Source organism: Schistocerca piceifrons, chromosome 1 (genome assembly GCF_021461385.2).
Source record: "Schistocerca piceifrons isolate TAMUIC-IGC-003096 chromosome 1, iqSchPice1.1, whole genome shotgun sequence".
Classification (NCBI taxonomy): domain Eukaryota; kingdom Metazoa; phylum Arthropoda; class Insecta; order Orthoptera; family Acrididae; genus Schistocerca; species Schistocerca piceifrons.
The window spans coordinates 1,253,660,726-1,253,680,022 of NC_060138.1; the positions used below are offsets into that span (position 1 = coordinate 1,253,660,726).

The 19,297-nt window shown below is 40.4% G+C and overlaps 1 protein-coding gene across 1 annotated transcript in view; it reads right to left on the reverse strand.

Annotated features, from left to right (window-relative positions):
• The window catches only part of LOC124780266 (protein SPT2 homolog), a 29,576-nt gene that overhangs the window by 4,780 nt on the left and 5,499 nt on the right, over positions 1 to 19,297 (reverse strand). Inside the window, exons 2-3 of the mRNA XM_047253768.1 lie at positions 9,959 to 10,682; positions 9,602 to 9,760 (exon numbers count right to left, since the gene is read on the reverse strand). Of these exons, the coding sequence (XP_047109724.1) occupies positions 9,602 to 9,760; positions 9,959 to 10,682 (883 nt within the window). The remainder of the gene's footprint in view (positions 1 to 9,601; positions 9,761 to 9,958; positions 10,683 to 19,297) is intronic.

Sequence of the window (19,297 nt, forward strand, 5' to 3'; positions counted from 1 at the left end):
TCCAGTATAATTTGTATTCATCATTCTCCAGTACCTTTTGTGGTGCATACTTGTATGTGGGAACGTGTTGTTTTATTAGTTTATGTTGTATGGCAAGTTGTTGGTGTATTCTGTATTTGCTAGTATTGTACATCCACTTGTGATGTGATCTACTGTTTCTATGTGTTGTTTGCAAAGTCTGCATTTATCTGTTGTGGTATTGGGATCTTTAATAATATGTTTGCTGTAATATGTAGTGTTTATTGTTTGATCCTGTATTGCAACCATGAATCCTTCCGTCTCACTGTATATATTGCCTTTCCTTAGCAATGTGTTGGATGCGTCTTGATCGATGTATGGCTATATTAGGTGATACGGGTGCTTGCCATGTAGTGTTTTCTTTTTCCAATTTACTTTCTTCATATCTGTTGATGTTATGTGATCTAAAGGGCTGTAGAAGGGGTTATGAAATTGCAATGGTGTAGCCGATGTATTTATATGAGTGATTGCTTTGTGTATATTGCTAGTTTCTGCTCATTCTAGAAAGAATTTTCTTAAATTGTCTACCTGTCCATAATGTAGGTTTTTTATGTCAATGAATCCCCTTCCTTCTTCCTTTCTGCTTAATGTGAATCTTTCTGTTGCTGAATGTATGTGATGTATTTTATATTTGTGGTATTGTGATTGTGTAAGTGTATTGAGTGCTTCTAGGTCTGTGTTACTCCATTTCACTACTCCAAATGAGTAGGTCAATATTGGTATAGCGTAAGTATTTATAGCTTTTGTCTTGTTTCTTGCTGTCAATTCTGTTTTCAGTATTTTTGTTAGTCTTTGTCTATATTTTTCTTTTAGTTCTTCTTTAATATTTGTATTATCTGTTCCTATTTTTGTCTGTATCCTAGATATTTATAGGCATCTGTTTTTTCCATCGCTTCTATGCAGTCGCTGTGGTTATCCAATATGTAATCTTCTTGTTTAGTGTGTTTTCCCTTGACTATGCTATTTTTCTTACATTTGTCTGTTCCAAAAGCCATATTTATATCATTGCTGAATACTTCTGTTATCTTTAGTAATTGGTTGAGTTGTTGATTTGTTGCTGCCAGTAGTTTTAGATCATCCATGTATAGCAAATGTGTGATTTTGTGTTGGAGTGTTCCAGTAATACACTCCTGGAAATTGAAATAAGAACACCGTGAATTCACTGTCCCAGGAAGGGGAAACTTTATTGACACATTCCTGGGGTCAGATACATCACATGATCACACTGACAGAACCACAGGCACATAGACACAGGCAACAGAGCATGCACAATGTCGGCACTAGTACAGTGTATATCCACATTTCGCAGCAATGCAGACTGCTATTCTCCCATGGAGACGATCGTAGAGATGCTGGATGTAGTCCTGTGGAACGGCTTGCCATGCCATTTCCACCTGGCGCCTCAGCTGGACCAGCGTTTGTGCTGGACGTGCAGACCGCGTGAGACGACGCTTCATCCAGTCCCAAACATGCTCAATGGGGGACATATCCGGAGATCTTGCTGGCCAGGGTAGTTGACTTACACATTCTAGAGCACGTTGGGTGGCACGGGATGCATGCGGACGTGCATTGTCCTGTTGGAACAGCACGTTCCCTTGCCGGTCTAGGAATGGTAGAACGATGGGTTCGATGACGGTTTGGATGTACCGTGCACTATTCAGTGTCCCCTCGACGATCACCAGTGGTGTACGGCCAGTGTAGGAGATCGCTCCCCACACCATGATGCTGGGTGTTGGCCCTGTGTGCCTTGGTCGTATGCAGTCCTGATTGTGGCGCTCACCTGCACGGCGCCAAACACGCATACGACCATCATTGGCACCAAGGCAGAAGCGACTCTCATCGCTGAAGACGACACGTCTCCATTCGTCCCTCCATTCACGCCTGTCGCGACACCACTGGAAGCGGGCTGCACGATGTTGGGGCGTGAGCGGAAGACGGCCTAACGGTGTGCGGGACCGTAGCCCAGCTTCATGGAGACGGTTGCGAATGGTCCTCGCCGATACCCCAGGAGCAACAGTGTCTCTAATTTGCTGGGAAGTGGCGGTGCGGTCCCCTACGGCACTGCGTAGGATCCTACGGTCTTGGCGTGCATCCGTGCGTCGCTGCGGTCCGGTCCCAGGTCGACGGGCACGTGCACCTTCCGCCGAGCACTGGCGACAACATCGATGTACTGTGGAGACCTCACGCCCCACGTGTTGAGCAATTCGGCGGTACGTCCACCCGGCCTCCCGCATGCCCACTATACGCCCTCGCTCAAAGTCCGTCAACTGCACATACGGTTCACGTCCACGCTGTCGCGCCATGCTACCAGTGTTAAAGACTGCGATGGAGCTGCGTATGCCACGGCAAACTGGCTGACACTGACGGCGGCGGTGCACAAATGCTGCGCAGCTAGCGCCATTCGACGGCCAACACCACGGTTCCTGGTGTGTCCGCTGTGCCGTGCGTGTGATCATTGCTTGTACAGCCCTCTCGCAGTGTCCGGAGCAAGTATGGTGGGTCTGACACACCGGTGTCAATGTGTTCTTTTTTCCATTTCCAGGAGTGTATTATATCCATAATTTGTATTATTTAGCATGTTGGATAGTGGGTTCAGAGCAAGGCAGAACCAGAAGGACTGAGTCTCCTTGGTATATTCCACGCTTAATCTGTACTGGCTGTGATGTGATATTTGAATTTGTTTGGATATTAAGTATGGTTTTCCAATTTTTCATTACTATGTTTAGGAACTGTATCAATTTAGGTTCTACTTTGTATATTTCCAACATTTGTAGTAACCATGAGTGGGGTACACTATCAAAAGCTTTTTGGTAATCAGTGTGTGCGTAGTGTAGTGACCTTTGTTTAGTTTTAGCTTGATATGTCACCTCTGCATCTATTATCAGTTGCTCTTTACATCCTCGTGCTCCTTTGCAGCAGCCTTTTGTTCTTCATTTATAATTTCGTTCTGTGTTGTATGTGTCATTAATTTCTGTGTAATGACTGAAGTTAATATTTTGTATATTGTTGGTAGGCATGTTATGGGGCGATATTTTGCTGGGTTTGCTGTGTCTGCTTGATCTTTAGGTTTCAGGTAAGTTATTCCTTGTGTAAGTGTATCAGGTACTGTGTATGGATCTGCAGTGTACCTGTTAAATAATTTATCTAAAAACAAAGATGATGTGACTTACCAAATGAAAGTGCTGGCAGGTCAACAGACACACAAACAAACACAAACACACACACAAAATTCAAGCTTTCGCAACAAACTGTTGCCTCATCAGGAAAGAGGGAAGGAGAGGGAAAGACGAAAGGATGTGGGTTTTAAGGGAGAGGGTAAGGAGTCATTCCAATCCCGGGAGCGGAAAGACTTACCTTAGGGGGAAAAAGGACGGGTATACACTCGCACACACACACACACATATCACCAAATGAAAGTGCTGGCAGGTCGACAGACACACAAACAAACACAAACATACACACAAAATTCAAGCTTTCGCAACAAACTGTTGCCTCATCAGGAAAGAGGGAAGGAGAGGGAAAGACGAAAGGATGTGGGTTTTAAGGGAGAGGGTAAGGAGTCATTCCAATCCCGGGAGCGGAAAGACTTACCTTAGGGGGGAAAAGAGGACGGGTATACACTCGCACACACACACATATCATCAAATGAAAGTGCTGGCAGGTCGACAGACACACAAACAAACACAAACATACACACAAAATTCAAGCTTTCGCAACAAACTGTTGCCTCATCAGGAACCAAATGAAAGTGCTGGCAGGTCGACAGACACACAAACAAACACAAACATACACACAAAATATAAATTAAATAATTTAGTTAGATGTGAATGTGTTGAGGTGAACTTCCTTAGCCAGAAATTTGCTATTTTATCTTTTCCAGGGGCTTTCCAATTGTGAGTAGAATTAATTGCTTGGGTGACTTCATGCTGCAAAATTATCAATTCAGGCATTTGTGGTATCATCTTGTACGTGTCTGTTTTTGCTTGTATCCACCGTGCATGCCTGTTATGTTGTACCGGGTTTGACCATATGTTGCTCCAAAAGTGTTCCATGTCTGTTATGTTTGATGGATTGTCTATTTTAATGTGTGTGTTATCTATTGTCTGGTAAAATTTCTTTTGGTTTGTGTTGAATGTTTGGTTTTGTTTCCTTCTATTTTCACTTTTTTTGTATCTTCTAAGTCGTTTGGCCAATGCTTGTAATATCTGCTTCTTTTCATTTAATTGCTCCATCGCTTCTTGTTGTGAGATTTTACCTAACCTTTTTCGTTTTTTGTCTGATATTTCATTTCTTATAAATTGTGTTAGCTGTCCGATGTCTTTTCACAGTTTTTCTATTCTGATCTGTAGCCTGTGTTGCCATGCTGGTTTTGTGGGTTTCTTCTGTGTGTTGGTTGGTTCTGATCTCTGCCTAGTGTGTATATTTAGTGTAGTGAGTGCTCCTATATAAACCATTAGTTGTAACTCTTCCATAGTTGTATTTTCATGTATTTTGTTGTATATGATTGTGTTGATAGTACTAGTAGTAGTTGTTGTTGTTTCAACTTGTGGGTTATTTGGTGGTTTATGCAAGAATGGTCTAATGTCTGTATTTGTGTCTTTGTATCCTATATATGCCAGCTGAAATTTTTCTTCTACATCTAACATGTGTGTCACTTCGTGTTCTATTTGTGCTTGTTCTGGTGGCTGTCTGAAGATTTCGTTTTCCTCTGTTTGTTTAATTGATGCGTGTTGTTCTTTGTTTGTTTGCTCTGGGATGTTTGAGTCCATTATTGTATTTTCTTCTTCTTCTAATTGCATATTATTTTGTTCCAGTATTTGTTGTACTTGTTGTTTGATGTTTTCTAATTCTGACTGGGGTATCCTGTTATTTTTTTATTATTATGCGGATCTGCTCAGCTAGTCGTTGTTCTGTTAAAAATTTTAATTCTGGGTATCTGGTAATAAATGTTGTGGATACTTGTCATCTGTATCCAGTCATGTTGGTTCCTAAGTTTGTTGCTTGGTAATAACAGGACATGAGGTGTCAGTTAACTTCATCTGACCATCTCATCCTCTGTCTTTGTTTTCCTTCTACAGTGGTTGCAGGAAGCATATCCTGCAAAACATCTCTATTTGGATTTAAATCATTTTCCATGTGGCTAGCAGTGTCGTTACCATTGTGGACGGGCATAGGGTTCAAGCGTCGTCCCCGACCATGACAGCACTTGTCCGAGGCTTCATTAGTTCTGTCCTGAACCAACTTGGCATAGATATTGCAAGAGTCACTGAACCTAGTTGAGCGGTATCAATAATCTGTATTTTTTCAAAGTCCAATGTGTTAGATAAGCATGTGTAAAAGATCTGAATGTACTGCAGATATGTTAATTTGTTTCGGTACACTAAATTTATTAGAACACTTTTTATTTAAAAATACAAAGTGTTATGCAGTTTTCTCTTAGAGTGCTCGAATCATCTTTATCACTGATGACATATTATGTACAGTTTACGGTGATCAGCAGAACAACAGATGATATTTTGGAAAATTCGCTGGAATTTTGCATGAAATGCAAATTTTTTGTTTTCTGGCACTAAATGCATATCAGCCATCAGCTTCAAAAATCAACTGGTAAACTACTGATAACATAAATGCTCTCTGGGAGTACTTACCAGATGCGAAAATTCTGTGAAAACTCTCATGATTCCATAACAAAGAAAGCCATGAGCTTATACGTGCATTTTGGTAAGAAGGGGCTGATGCAACAGCATGATGTTATGAAATGAGGCTATGCTTTCATTAAGATGATGATGAAATTTGCTGAAGCGTTTTGAGCAGCACAGAAACCAAGTGCATCAAATAATTTTAGAAGATAAAAGACTTCCAGCACCGTTTTTGTAATTATGACATAGGGCATCATTGGGAATGTCAAGGAAAGGGTATGTAGGAAAGACAAGTTCTGGAGGCACTGTTATAATTTCCTGGGGGGTGGGGGTGGGGGTGGAGGGGGGGGGGGAAGCAAGATAAGGATAATGAAGTAAATGATGACTGGACTTTAATTGCAGCAGGCATCAGTGTTTTAGATGTGGTATGCATTATTGAGTGGCAATAAACAGATAAGTGGACTTCTGTTACTACACCGTATTTCATATCTCACTTTATGCATGGCATTTTTGTACATCGGTTGTTATGAGCCTACCCACAGTCACATAAACAGCACTTACAAAATTATCTGTTGCTACTCATGTTGCACAATAAAGGTTCATCCTTTACTTTTTGAGACAAGTAGTATTGTCAGTCTCCTTTATCCTATTTATCCTTTTGGGGGGAGGGGGGGGGGCGACAACCATGGAATCTTTCCTCAAAAGCAATCACCACAAACATCAAGACAACTATCCCACTGGGAGATGAGATGATCAACTCAGCCGTTAATGGATCCACAATAGCACTGACTCTTGCCATTCCTCATCTGACTGAAACCGCTGTCCAGTTTCTTCAGGTTGCCAAAGATGCGAAAATCACATGTTGAAAGATCTGGGCTGTACAGAGGATAATTCAGAGTTTCCCAGCCAAATCACTGAAGCATAGCCTTCATCCGATTGGTGGTGTGGAGGCAGATTCATCGTACAACAGGCTGCTTCAGTCCAAAAGAATTCTGGGATGTTTTGACTTTACGGCACGCTCCAGTTTCTGCAAAGCGCTGTGAACTGATTTTGGTTTCATGCTTGAGGAAGTCGACGAGGAGCAGAGGGCCTCTGCAGTTGAAGGAGGTGGTCATCACAACCTTCCTGGAACTTGCATAAAGGAAGATGTGACATGTTTCTACTGTTGGGCTTGCTATTTGACTTCTGGCTGTTGACTGGAATCGTCCTATTGGTTGATAATGCCTGCCCCTACACTGCCCCTCGGATGAAGGCTACAATTCAGCGATTTGGTTGGGAAACACATCCCCCATACAGCCCGAATATTTCACTGTGTGATTTTCACATATTTGGGAACCTGAAGAAAGACATGCATGGGTGTTGCTTTCTGTCAGATGAGGAAGTGCAAGAGTGGGTGCAGCTGACCTTCGTGTTCTAGAAATGAGCATTTTGTCTCACAATGGGATAAATTTCTTAACATGTGTTGTGATTATTTTTTAATGGAACTATTTGTTCTTGCCTTCCAATGCCCTGTTAATTGGTTTCCACGGCCACTTACGGATGAGGGAGGACATAAAAGTTTCACTTAAAAGCCAGATCATTATATGATCTGTGACATTTTACACACATGCCAAATATTGCCAAAGGTGAAATTAATGATGAGTGACAAAGGATTCTGAGGCTGATCTTTCTCTCAGAAAAATGGAAGCTGCAGGAAGGGGAGGAGGGAGAGAAAAAGAAAGGTAAAGATCAAACAGTAATTATCTCTCAGAATGGGAAAGAGGGGGGGGGGGGGGGGGCAGATGTAGAAAGGACGAAACTGTGTGCCGTTCATTAGGCAACTCCCATGAAAACAGCAATGGCTTTACTATACTGTCATTAATTGTTCAAGCCAATTGTAAAGTAAGCAGGATCTATTTAGAAAATGTTGACTACTTGAAAATGAAAGACAAGATTTTAAATTGTGATGTAATTGCCATTTCTTTATTACAAAATTAATATCTTTTTCGGTACTGCAGAGTTTATCACAATATTTGTAAATAATAAACAGTATATATATTGCAAAAAGCCGTCAATACAAACATACACATGTAACAAGTTTTCCCACAAAAGTAAATTATTTCTGAAACAGGAAAATGATTTTCCCTGCTGCTCGTTATAGACACTTAAGAGAATTACAAAAATATTTCAGTATCTAAAAAATTTCAACAATTTACATTTGTATATGAGCCTCATGTTCTTCAGGATACTAACAGGAACACATTACTAACAGGCACTTAAAACTAGAAGGGATGTCTTGCCTAGTGCTGGTGAAACTAGAAGTAACAACCATAACTGCCTGGGAACATGATATTTTTGACCAAACAACATGGCAAAAACAGGCAACCAATACTGGTGTTTGGATGTGGGTGAAAAATGAGTGTCTGATCTATGTATCTTGACTGTGAAGAAATAATGTGATTTACTGTAGCTGCCAAACTATATTGTCCTCTAAAAGCCAAATTCAATTCACTTTCCCATTGTTGTGTTATTTTTCACTTACTGTTGTTATTACACAAGGATATAATTGACTAACTGAGTAGCACTGATTCTAACAATGCCACATTACAAGCATTTCTTGTAGCTCATCAAGCTCTTTTTTGGTGAACGCTATGTTCCCTCTACTTGCAGAATAGTAATTACTGATTTGGTGTCTAATGTCATCCTGCTTACAGAATGAAACCTGCATTTTTTCCCCAGCCACAGCAAGACATTCCTGTGAAATGCATAGTACAGTCAATAAAAGAATAGATAAAATAAGATAATAAATTTCTGGTTGCTGACAACTTCACAGAGAAAAAATATAATCTTAAAAATTGTGTATGTTTAACATATCAAAACCATTTTCACGTACTTAGAAAAATGTCAGCGTCACAAAAATAGTGCAAATAGCAAGACAGCTAGTGAAATGGTACAGTTTCCCATTCTTCTCTGTATATTTCTGAGAGGAAACATACACGAGCATTTTGTAGACTATATCTGAAGCAACAGCAATGGCCACCACTGATTACTATATGACAAATGGTAGCTAAATTTATTTACAACTATCTCAATTTTTGTGAGAAACTGTGACAGAGAAACCACAATCAATATGCATAAAATTTCAGTCAAAATTTGTTTCCTTGCACTACAGAGTACTAAAATGTTATTCTGTCTGTGGTATTTTAAAGCGCACTGTTGATTCTGATGTTATAAGGAAGACTATTATTTGAAGGCACAGTAAATATTATTAAGATACGGCAATTTCCTAGAATTCTATCACATTTTTAAACATACTTGACAAGAAGAAAAAAAAAGAAAATCTGTCTTCACTATATGAATACTTATATACACAAGGCACATAAAACATTAATTCATGGCAAAGAGCACCTTACAAGTGTGTCAAAAGCTATGATACATCAGACTAAATAATGAGACTAGAATTGTGGTACTAGCAAGTTACTTGAATACACAAATTAAATTGCTAAAAGCAGAAAACTTTGAGGTAGGGTCTGCTACATAAAACTAACTTTATTCTGCGAACACACTTTCATGGAGGGGGGAGGGGGGGGGGGAATAAAAAAAAATGGGAGAAGTAAACAGAGTGTGACTCCTATTGCATTCTGACCATACTGCTTTTGGGTTCATTTTTATGTCATTAACTTTCTTCACATATTAAAACAGTAGTTAACATTACTCATTACAAACAGTTAAAAGGCACTATAACAGGAATCTGTATGTGATGTTTTATAAAGCTCATTCTTCCATGAATTGCAAACCACAGAGATAACTGAAACACAGCTCTGCTCAGTGATTGAGGAAGAACACTAACAAGTCTCACTGAAGAAACATTGAAATCATTAAACACATCTATCTTAGTTTTAAATCAGTACGGAGCAATCACTGGCAAATGGAAGACATTTGTTAGAACTGAATTCTGTACTTACCAGTACTAGCAACCGACTTACTGCTAGCATTGCTGCTATCTGTAGAAGCAGGCTTCGCTACAGATGAACTACGACGTGATCGAGGTCCTGTAAAGAGTCGCAGCTTGGCACCTTCTGCTCGAGCTACACCTGAACTACTTGGTTGGCCATTAGAATGAACTGAACGGCATACACTTCCCGACACTGAACAGGGAATTGACGATTTCCTCTGGCGAGAAGGTGTTTCTACAGATCCTTCAGCGAGACGCCCATATCCACCGAGTTTGCGCGGGATGCCAGAGCGGTGTGATGCTGATGGTGGTGGCGTAGCAGCTGGAGCCGGAGGTGGTGATGGTGGGACAGGTCCATGGCTCTCACTGCCGCTAGCACTTCCATCTCCGAGGCGACCATACCCTGCACCACTGCCAGCTGGTGGCCTGCGAGGTGGTGATGGTGGGACAGGTCCATGGCTCTCACTGCCGCTAGCACTTCCATCTCCGAGGCGACCATACCCTGCACCACTGCCAGCTGGTGGCCTGCGAGGTGGTGATGGTGGGACAGGTCCATGGCTCTCACTGCCGCTAGCACTTCCATCTCCGAGGCGACCATACCCTGCACCACTGCCAGCTGGTGGCCTGCGAGGTGGTGATGGTGGGACAGGTCCATGGCTCTCACTGCCGCTAGCACTTCCATCTCCGAGGCGACCATACCCTGCACCACTGCCAGCTGGTGGCCTGCGAGGTGGTGATGGTGGGACAGGTCCATGGCTCTCACTGCCGCTAGCACTTCCATCTCCGAGGCGACCATACCCTGCACCACTGCCAGCTGGTGGCCTGCGAGGTGGTCGTGGCAGAGATGTTGGAGGAAGGCTGGCTGCACACTGCTGCTGTGAGCTGCGTCCTTGCTTCTCTAACAGAAGGATCTCTTCAGGACGACCCTGCTCATAGCGTGTGGGCACCAAGCCCTGCAGGAACCCTGATGGCTCAAACAAATGGTGGGGTGAACCTGTTCGCCCTACACCCGCCAATAATGGCTTGGGTAATTTTCCTTTTCGCGACGTAGTGCCTGTATTAGAGAATCCTGGAAAACAGCAAAGACCTCTCTGGAAAAAAAGAGAAGAAACGGCCGAGAGTTGGGATGGTCCGGGCCGGACGATGGTTGGTTAGAGGTTAGTGGCACACCACACATGTATGCAAGGGAAGGTAGGTTAAATAGGTTGGTTTTAAGGAGGGAAACAAAACTTTCCTAAAACAAGCTTGGGTGAGAACATTTTTCTTTGCTAACAGTATAGTAGCAAACTGTGATATGCCGGTCATATTGTCTCTCGTGTTTGGCAGAGAGTTTCAATTTAGCTTTTGCAACGTGTGACTAGAGTCAGCCCAAAGAAACACTGCTACTAAAGTCTTTCATGCGACACTCAGTGTGAACGGAAAGTGTTTGTTTGTTTCCCTGTTATGAACAAAATGATTTTTAAAGCATAATTTTATTTGCCCAATCCATAGAGTGGCTCCAAATTAGCCTAGTGCAATATCCATTTCATCAATATGCATTAATGGGGACTGTAAAACATGAAGAATACCCCAGCTTCCGCGTGGTGCATGGTGGTGGCAGTCAGTATAGGCATGGCTCGTGCTGTTGTTGCTGGAGTACTGGTTACTCTTCATGTTTTCATGTCTCTGTTACTACATAAAGATAAAACAAATATCGCACTAGGCTAATTTCGGATAGCTTCATTGATTGGGCACATAAAATTCCACTTTAAAAATAATTTTGTTTATAACGGAAAACAAAATGACGCTTTCTGTCAACAGTGAACACTGCATGAAAAGCTCCAGTTACATACTGGAAAAACGAAATTGCAAATATCTGCTGAAACTCAAGAGAAAATGCGTCTAAAGACACTTTGGAAAGTGCTGGTATGTTGATAGACACAATAAAATAAAAAACACAAATATTCAAGCTTTCGCACACAGGCAGACAGTGTTTGTTGGTAATGAGGATCACCCTGTGGCTAAACATGCCTTGGAGCACGGCCAGCACATCTTGGCACAGTGTTACACCGTCCAGGTTATCTGGATAATTCCCACTGACACCAACCTATCAGAACTCTGGAAATGGGAACTTGCCCTTCAATATATTCTCTCTTCCCATTACCCACCAGGCCTCAACCTCCGCTAATTTCAAGTTTCCGCCCCTCGTACCTCACCTGTCATTCGACAACATCTTTGCCTCTGTACTTCTGCCTCGACTGACATCTCTGCCCAACCTCTTTGCATTTACATATGTCTGCCTGTGTCTGTATATGTGCGGATGAATGTGTGTGCGTGCGAGTGTATACCTGTCCTTTTCCCCCCTAAGGTAAGTCTTTCCGCTCCCAGGATTGGAATGACTCCTTACCCTCTCCCTTAAAATCCACATCCTTTCGTCTTTCCCTCTCCCTCCCTGTTTCCTGATGAAGTAACTATGGGTTGCAAAAGCTTGAATATTTGTGTGTGTGTGTTTTTTTTATTTTATTGTGTCTATCAACATACCAGAGCTTTCTAGTTTGGTAAGTTAAAGCATCTTTGTTTTTTATATACATTTTTCCCACGTGGAATGTTTCCCTGACCCATTTAGCTTGTCTCAGGACAATACACTCAACTAAATATGTTATAAGCAAACATAATTCTACAGCTAAAAAACAAACAAGCACAAGAGTATAGTGTTGTCATTTTAGGTTTCTAATACAGTAACAAAAACATTATTCCTTTTCTTGTGACACAGGATTGTGGAGAACTGAGAAAATTTTACTGGAAAGAGATTCACTTAACATAAGTTTTGTGTAGTAAGAGCTAGTATGTTTTCATGAATCACCAGACAGAATTGCAAATACAGGAGCAACATCCCTTTGTCACATGTACAAGAATAAGGTAAATGTTTGGAAACACCTTCAACAAATAAACCCTTTAGTGTATTAAATGAACTCCATGCACTTTTGATAAAAGTAAAAGGAAAAAATGTGTTAAATATTACTATCTAAAAACTTGGTAACACCTACAATAAATGAAAGCTAGATTAACTCAAAACAGACATTCCCATTGTAATTCTTCTGCACGCAGAAAATTGTAAATGCAATAATTTTCATTGTAATCCTAAACTGTCACACATGTCAAACTGCTTTTAATTACTCTTCTTTTACAAAAATTGCTTTTACCTGCACATTTCGATACAAATGTAGCACACGGGTGATACCGCTGTGGAGTTGGCCAACATGCACTGACTCCAGACCTAGAGATACAGTTTTCTACCTGAACACAATATGCTGCTCCTAAATATTACTGTCATGTTCCTATCGCAGACTGACCTTTATTTTTTTAATGCGTTGATTCACAGTTTACTCTCATTCAGTAGAATTGTTGAAAGGAATTAACAGATTCTATATTTCTGTCAACAAAGAGATGCCAAACATGTTTGTGGCAGGCTACACTAAACTCTTAATCCATCACCAGTCTTAGAATATCGTAAATGTTAATCTGATCTCAAAAGTTGTACTGCCAAATAAACTAACAAATTGTAAAAATACAATTGCAAGTAAAACCATTTCACACAAATAACCCATGAACAACAATTCAATGAAACTTTTCACAAAATATTGAACAGTTTTTAAATATGTACATCGGCAGATGGATTAAATGCTAACAAAGTGAGGTCTTCAAGAGTACGATCAACTTTTTTAAATTGTCTATCTGAAGGTGTAGGTTAGGATACTGATCATCACACCTTGCAGTCTTTCACCAAAGTAAACCCTCATTTGTGAGTAATCAATGAAATTGATTCCACATGGAAGCTCTAGAGCAGGGGTTCCCAAACTTTCTCCACCATGCCCCCTTCTGAAACCCCCCTCCCACCCCCATTTTTCTTCCCTTCCTCAGGTCATCTCATACTTGGCACAATCTGTCTAATTACTGTAACAACAACAATAATAATTAAGAATGTGTCCTTCACTCGTTCAGACTGCCATGCAGGGAGGTGTGCTGGCCCTGGACTGAATCCCCTAGCAGATTAACAATAAGGATCAGCATGCCGGCCAGCCTGGATGTGGGTTTTAGGCAATTTTCCACACCCTCACTAAGTGAATACTGGGCTGGTACTCAAGCCCTGCCTCTGTTACATGATTTGCAAACATTTAGAAAACTTTTGCTCACTTTCACATGAATAACACAACATACAGACAGTTGAGGATACACACATTTCGACCGGAAGGAGGGGTGGGGGTAATAGGTTGGCGACAGCATGGGCATCCAGTCACCCCTTTTAATAACTATAGTGACCCGTCACTGCTGTGGAACAGAGGCACAAGAAGAAGGAAGAAGAATATGAAGAAGAAGAATTAAAGAGTGTCTTTCAAGCACACCAGAGTTAAATTGTTTTAAATAATTATGTACATTTGTATCATTGAAAGGTGGTGCAAGTTAACAATTGCAACTAATTCATAAACAACAACATGTGTGTGCGCAGTTATTGGAACTGAAATCTACTTTACTTTTTTTAAGTTAGGTAAAGTTTAATTGTTTGCATCTATATTGCTTTTAACACATTTAGAATGTTGTTATAATATCTGAAAGTTCACGAGATACAAATGATGATAAAATGATAGTCAACTTTTAAATGCCAATAAAAAAAAAAGAAAAGAAAAGAAAAAAGAATGTTATATTCAAACCGATCATCCAACAATGAAATACACAGGAGTAAAAAGGCACAAGGTTCAAAATTCTGGAATTTTCTGACATATGTACATCTAGAATGATGTGTGTGCTTGAATTTGTGAAGAAAGCAAATCCAGTTTTCATTGGATCTTTGAAACAGCAACTTGCAAGTCCCCTTGCAGATGCAGTCGAGAACAATGTTTCATCTTTGGTAATGTTATTGCGGAAAGTGTTGACTCACATAAGTAAGTTGATGCGAAGTTCTATTGTTAACAGCATATCAAATGGATTGTTGATCCATGAACACTCAGATGAAGATCCTGGAAATTTATCCTGTAATTGCTGATTAAGGTTTTCAAGACATACTATACCAATTCTACTAGTTTTACTTACGAGGTGCAATAACAAAGTAATGAGACTGATTTTCTTTGCAAGATGTGGCAACCCTGCAAGCTTGTGTAGGTACAATATCTTTCACCTTGGTCTATAAGCTGCTTCTAGTCCAGGCAGCACATCGATGCAACTACTCAGTTGTTACTTGTGCTGTAATAAGTTAACATGTGTTTGTGTCTCTCTTCACGGAAATGGAACCGCATAATATTGCGCAATGGTATGCCATTTCTTTTTGCGTTAAATTGGGTGAAAACATCATGACAACTTACGGTACACTTCAGAAGGCTTTTGGAGAGAAGGTTATGTCAAGGGCTCAAGTTTTTCATTGGCATAAAATGTTTAGTGAAGGCAGAACGAATATTGAAGATTAAGACCCCAGTGGATGACCATCAACCTCACGGACGGATGTCAACTTGGCCAGGGTACGTGAACTGATCGAAGATTATCCATGAAAATGATTGCAGTAGAACTGAACATCAATTGAGAAACGGTTCGTCTAATAATAACTGAAGATCTTGGTATGAGAAAGATTTGTGCAAAAACGGTCCCCAAAAATTTCACACCACGCCAGTGACAAACACGGAAAAATGTGGCAGCCAATCTGTTAGAGCAAACGGAAATCAATCCAGAATTGTTGAGCCATGTTATCACTGGTGATGAAAGTTGGTTTTTTCAGTATGATCCAGAGACAAAACGCCAAAGTTCGCAATGGTGCTCAAAGGGATCACCCAGACCAAGAAAAGTTCGCATGTCAAAGACAAAAGTGAAATACAAGCTTGTGTGCTTCTTTGATTCCAAGGGAATTGTTCATAAAGAGTGAGTGCCTCCTGGACAAACACTTAACCAATGTTACTACAAAGAAAGTTTAGAAAGACTTCGAAAAAGAGTTCTTTGTGTCTGTGCCAACATTGCTGATAATTGGATTCTGCATCAATACTGCTCTGTCAGTACAGCAATTTTTAACCTCAAAACAAATTTCAGTACTACCACAGCCACCTTATTCGCCAGATATCAATCCGTGCGACTTTTTTCTATTTCCAAGAGTCAAAATGGCAGTCAAGGGACACCATTTTCAAACAACACAAGATGTCCAGAAAGCTGTGATTTTATGGAAGATAAGTTCCAGAAATGTTACCGTCAATGGCAGAAGTGCTGGAAAAGTGTGTGCAATCAGAAGGGAACTACTTTGAAGGAGACAACGTTAAACTTGACAAAAACTTCTGGTAAACTATTGTCATACTATTGACAAAAACTGTAAGCAACATTTTTTTTCACATCAGTCTCATTACTTTATTGTCACACCTCGTACATCCAACCCATTTCCCTTCAAAAATTCATTCAGACAAGAAAACATCACTTAGTTACCTATTTACATCTGGATTTTCCGAAGTCCAAGGTTTCTCTTAAATGCAAACATTTGCTTGGCTGGATAGAAAGATGAATTACCATTTCAGCATTGAAGTGATATGTTAAACAGCATTCGTTTCTCAAAAATGTCGGTAAATTATTAGAAGCCATTTTTGACCCAGGAAATGGGAAAAGATGACCTTCACCCTTCAATGTGATGAAGGACTTTACTAAGAGACAATCAACGCATCTCCATGTAACACAGCTCCTTGTGGAGAATGGAAAATTTACAACACTGATTGTGTCCATTCAGTACTTGATTGATTTCCAGCTGTACTATGTTAGAAAATAGTGCCTCCCCCTATATCACGCAATGTGTAAATTTTACAGAAGGAGAAATAGCACACAGTCTTGTTGTGAATCCCTTTTAGTCTTGTTGTGAACCCCTTTTTAGTTCCAGTAAATGCTGCTACCCCACTGGTACATACACGAACATAATTCGTCCATGACACACTTTCGTCAACAAAAAGAAATTCAAAGCAAATGAAATCTCTTCACTTGTAGTCCTCCCATACAGAGCTTTACAGAACGAAGTCCTCATACATTTCATTTTCATAACAGTAGCACACTAGAACAAGAAGTTGGGAAATATTTCAGATAGCAGTACAATCACAAAGTTGCAGGGTGAATTTTGGGCTATTGTGAAGATGTAGTAGCAATTGGTTTTTCATGTCAGTGACTACTGCATCAATACGATGAGCCACAGTATCATCTGAGAGTGGTCAACTTCAGACTCTCGCCAAACTTTCTACACACACGATTTCGCACATTTTGACAGCTGTGGGAAGATGTAATTTCTCACCGCTGAAGTGTGGTGATTTGGATTTTTCAACTAAGCAGGATACCTTTAGGATGCTCTTAGGGCTTTCTTTTCAACTGACATTATTGTTTTTTCTTTCCTTTCTCAGACATTATTATTATTATTATTATTATTATTATTATTATTTTGAGAAACCTGGCATTTCCTTTCAGTTGTTGCTCGTGACGCTCAAAAAATTCGAAGGGTTTACTTATATGGACTAAATGTTTTGTCTGCAAGTGTATCTTTTAATTTATAAGCTTCAACCTATCATTGGCTAAAATCTCCAAACAAAGAGAACACTGTGGTCATCACATAATCAATTTGTAATTTGGTTTTGCATTTAGAACTAACGTTGCTGATAGGAGCAGAAAAAGAGGCATAAGAAGAATGCACTTTCATTACATTTGAATCTTTTTCTTTATTAGAGCTGCATACTTTCCAAAGAGAAGAGAGACTCAGTGAATCACTTCAATGGGATTCTCTTGTTACCACTGCAAATCAGTCACTTCTATATGGGAATGACAGAACTTTTACCACTTTATTGTAAATCTTGTTTACTACTTCCACTGAACATGTTCTGAATTCAACTTCTAGCTCCAGAAGCCTGTGTGAAATCTAGTGGACAGTTATAACGGCTCTGGTTAACAACCTATTCTTGTAATCAGTGTTGCAATGAAATGGCAGTCAGATCGTGAAGCAGCTTATTGCTACTAGTGGTTATTAAAAGTTTAGTAAGCAGCTAACCCCGCATGTGATCAATGATGGGCTGTAAGGTGAAATATTGCTAGTGATTTGTCTCAGCATTTCTGCTGACAGTGTATACTAGACAGTTCTTGTGAAATAAGACAGCAAATTAACAAGTTTCCTAAATTGGTTCATGAAAATGAGAATCTGACACTAGCAATATTTGTTCACTGGAGGTCTTATTCTTACATAATATGAAATATAAATACATAGTCACAGAAAGAGACTGTTGAAAAGTTAGCTTTCAGCCAACATGGCGTTTGTCAAAAATAGACACCCCCCCCCCCACACACACACACACATGTGACCACAGTCTCTGGCAGCTGGAGCAAGACTGGGACCCCCCCCCCCCCCCCCCCCCTCTGTCTAACCTCTTGACTGCATCTAGCTGCCCTGCTCTCCACCTCGCCCTGCTTGCTCCCACAGCAGCACTTTACTGTCCCTCCCACCCCTACCCCTATCCTGCTATCCCTACCCCTCGCTGCACCAGCCTCCTCCTCACACCCACACAGTTGCCTCTCCCATAATGCCCTGCTACTCACAGTCTGGCTCCAGCTGCCAGAGACTGTGGTCATGCATGTGTGAGTTGCATTTGTGTGTGTGTGTGTGTGTGTGTGTGTGTGTGTGTGTGTGTGTGTGTGTGTGTGTGTGTGTGTGTGTGTGACAAAGGTCTTGTTGGCCAAAAGCTAATTTTACAACAGTCTTTTTGTTGAGCCTTTCTGCGACTTAGCATCTCCACTTTACGGTGAGTAACTACTATACTTCGCATTATATTCTTACATTCTTTCATGAATTTTCCATTGTTTGAAATATAAATTTTTCATTGAGAGCCATCGATTCTGAGAACAGCTGCTGTGGCAGTGCAGTGTACCCATTATGTTCTTTTCCTGATACACTGAAGGATGTGTGTTCAAACACTGATGTGCTTTTAAATTCTTATTTTTAAATCTACACTGAAATGCCTTTGATCTTTGTTTTTATTCAATTAATTCGTTTAAATATAAGGGTTTTTAATTCTAATTCTTTGCCAGATCATTTTAATCACATTATTACTCTTTTTACTTGCTCTCATTTCCCCCCCCCCCTACCATTCTCTTTTCATTTGGAACCATTGTGCATGTGATTTTAATCATTTTTATTTAACAATCAAAACATTTAAACATTTTAAAATGCCAATCAATCAGTTAATAAAAAACAGAAAACAAAACAAACTATTTATATCTGCTGTGCAGTGGTGCCATTATAAGATATACACTTTTTGGATGATAATCGTCAAACAAACATTTGAAACTAATTCTTGTTGTACTACAGACAAAACAACTACATGCAGATTTATATGAAAGAAGGGACTGTAAACAAAACAAAATTCACACGAAAATTAAACAATGAAAACTCCAGGTGGGAATATCAACAATGTAGGAAAAGATAGATTGTTTTTTAGTTACTGTGAAGAATTCATGTCAAGTTGCAGACAGGCATTCTTAAAAGACACTCACATATAGCTTTCGGATCCAGCTTTCATCAATAAACACACACACACACACACACACACACACACACACACACACACACACACACACACACACACTCTCTCTCTCTCTCTCTCTCTCTCTCTCTCTCTCTCTCTCTCTCCCCCCCCCCCCCTCTCTCTCTCTCTCTCTCTCTCTCTCTCTCTCTCTCTCTCTC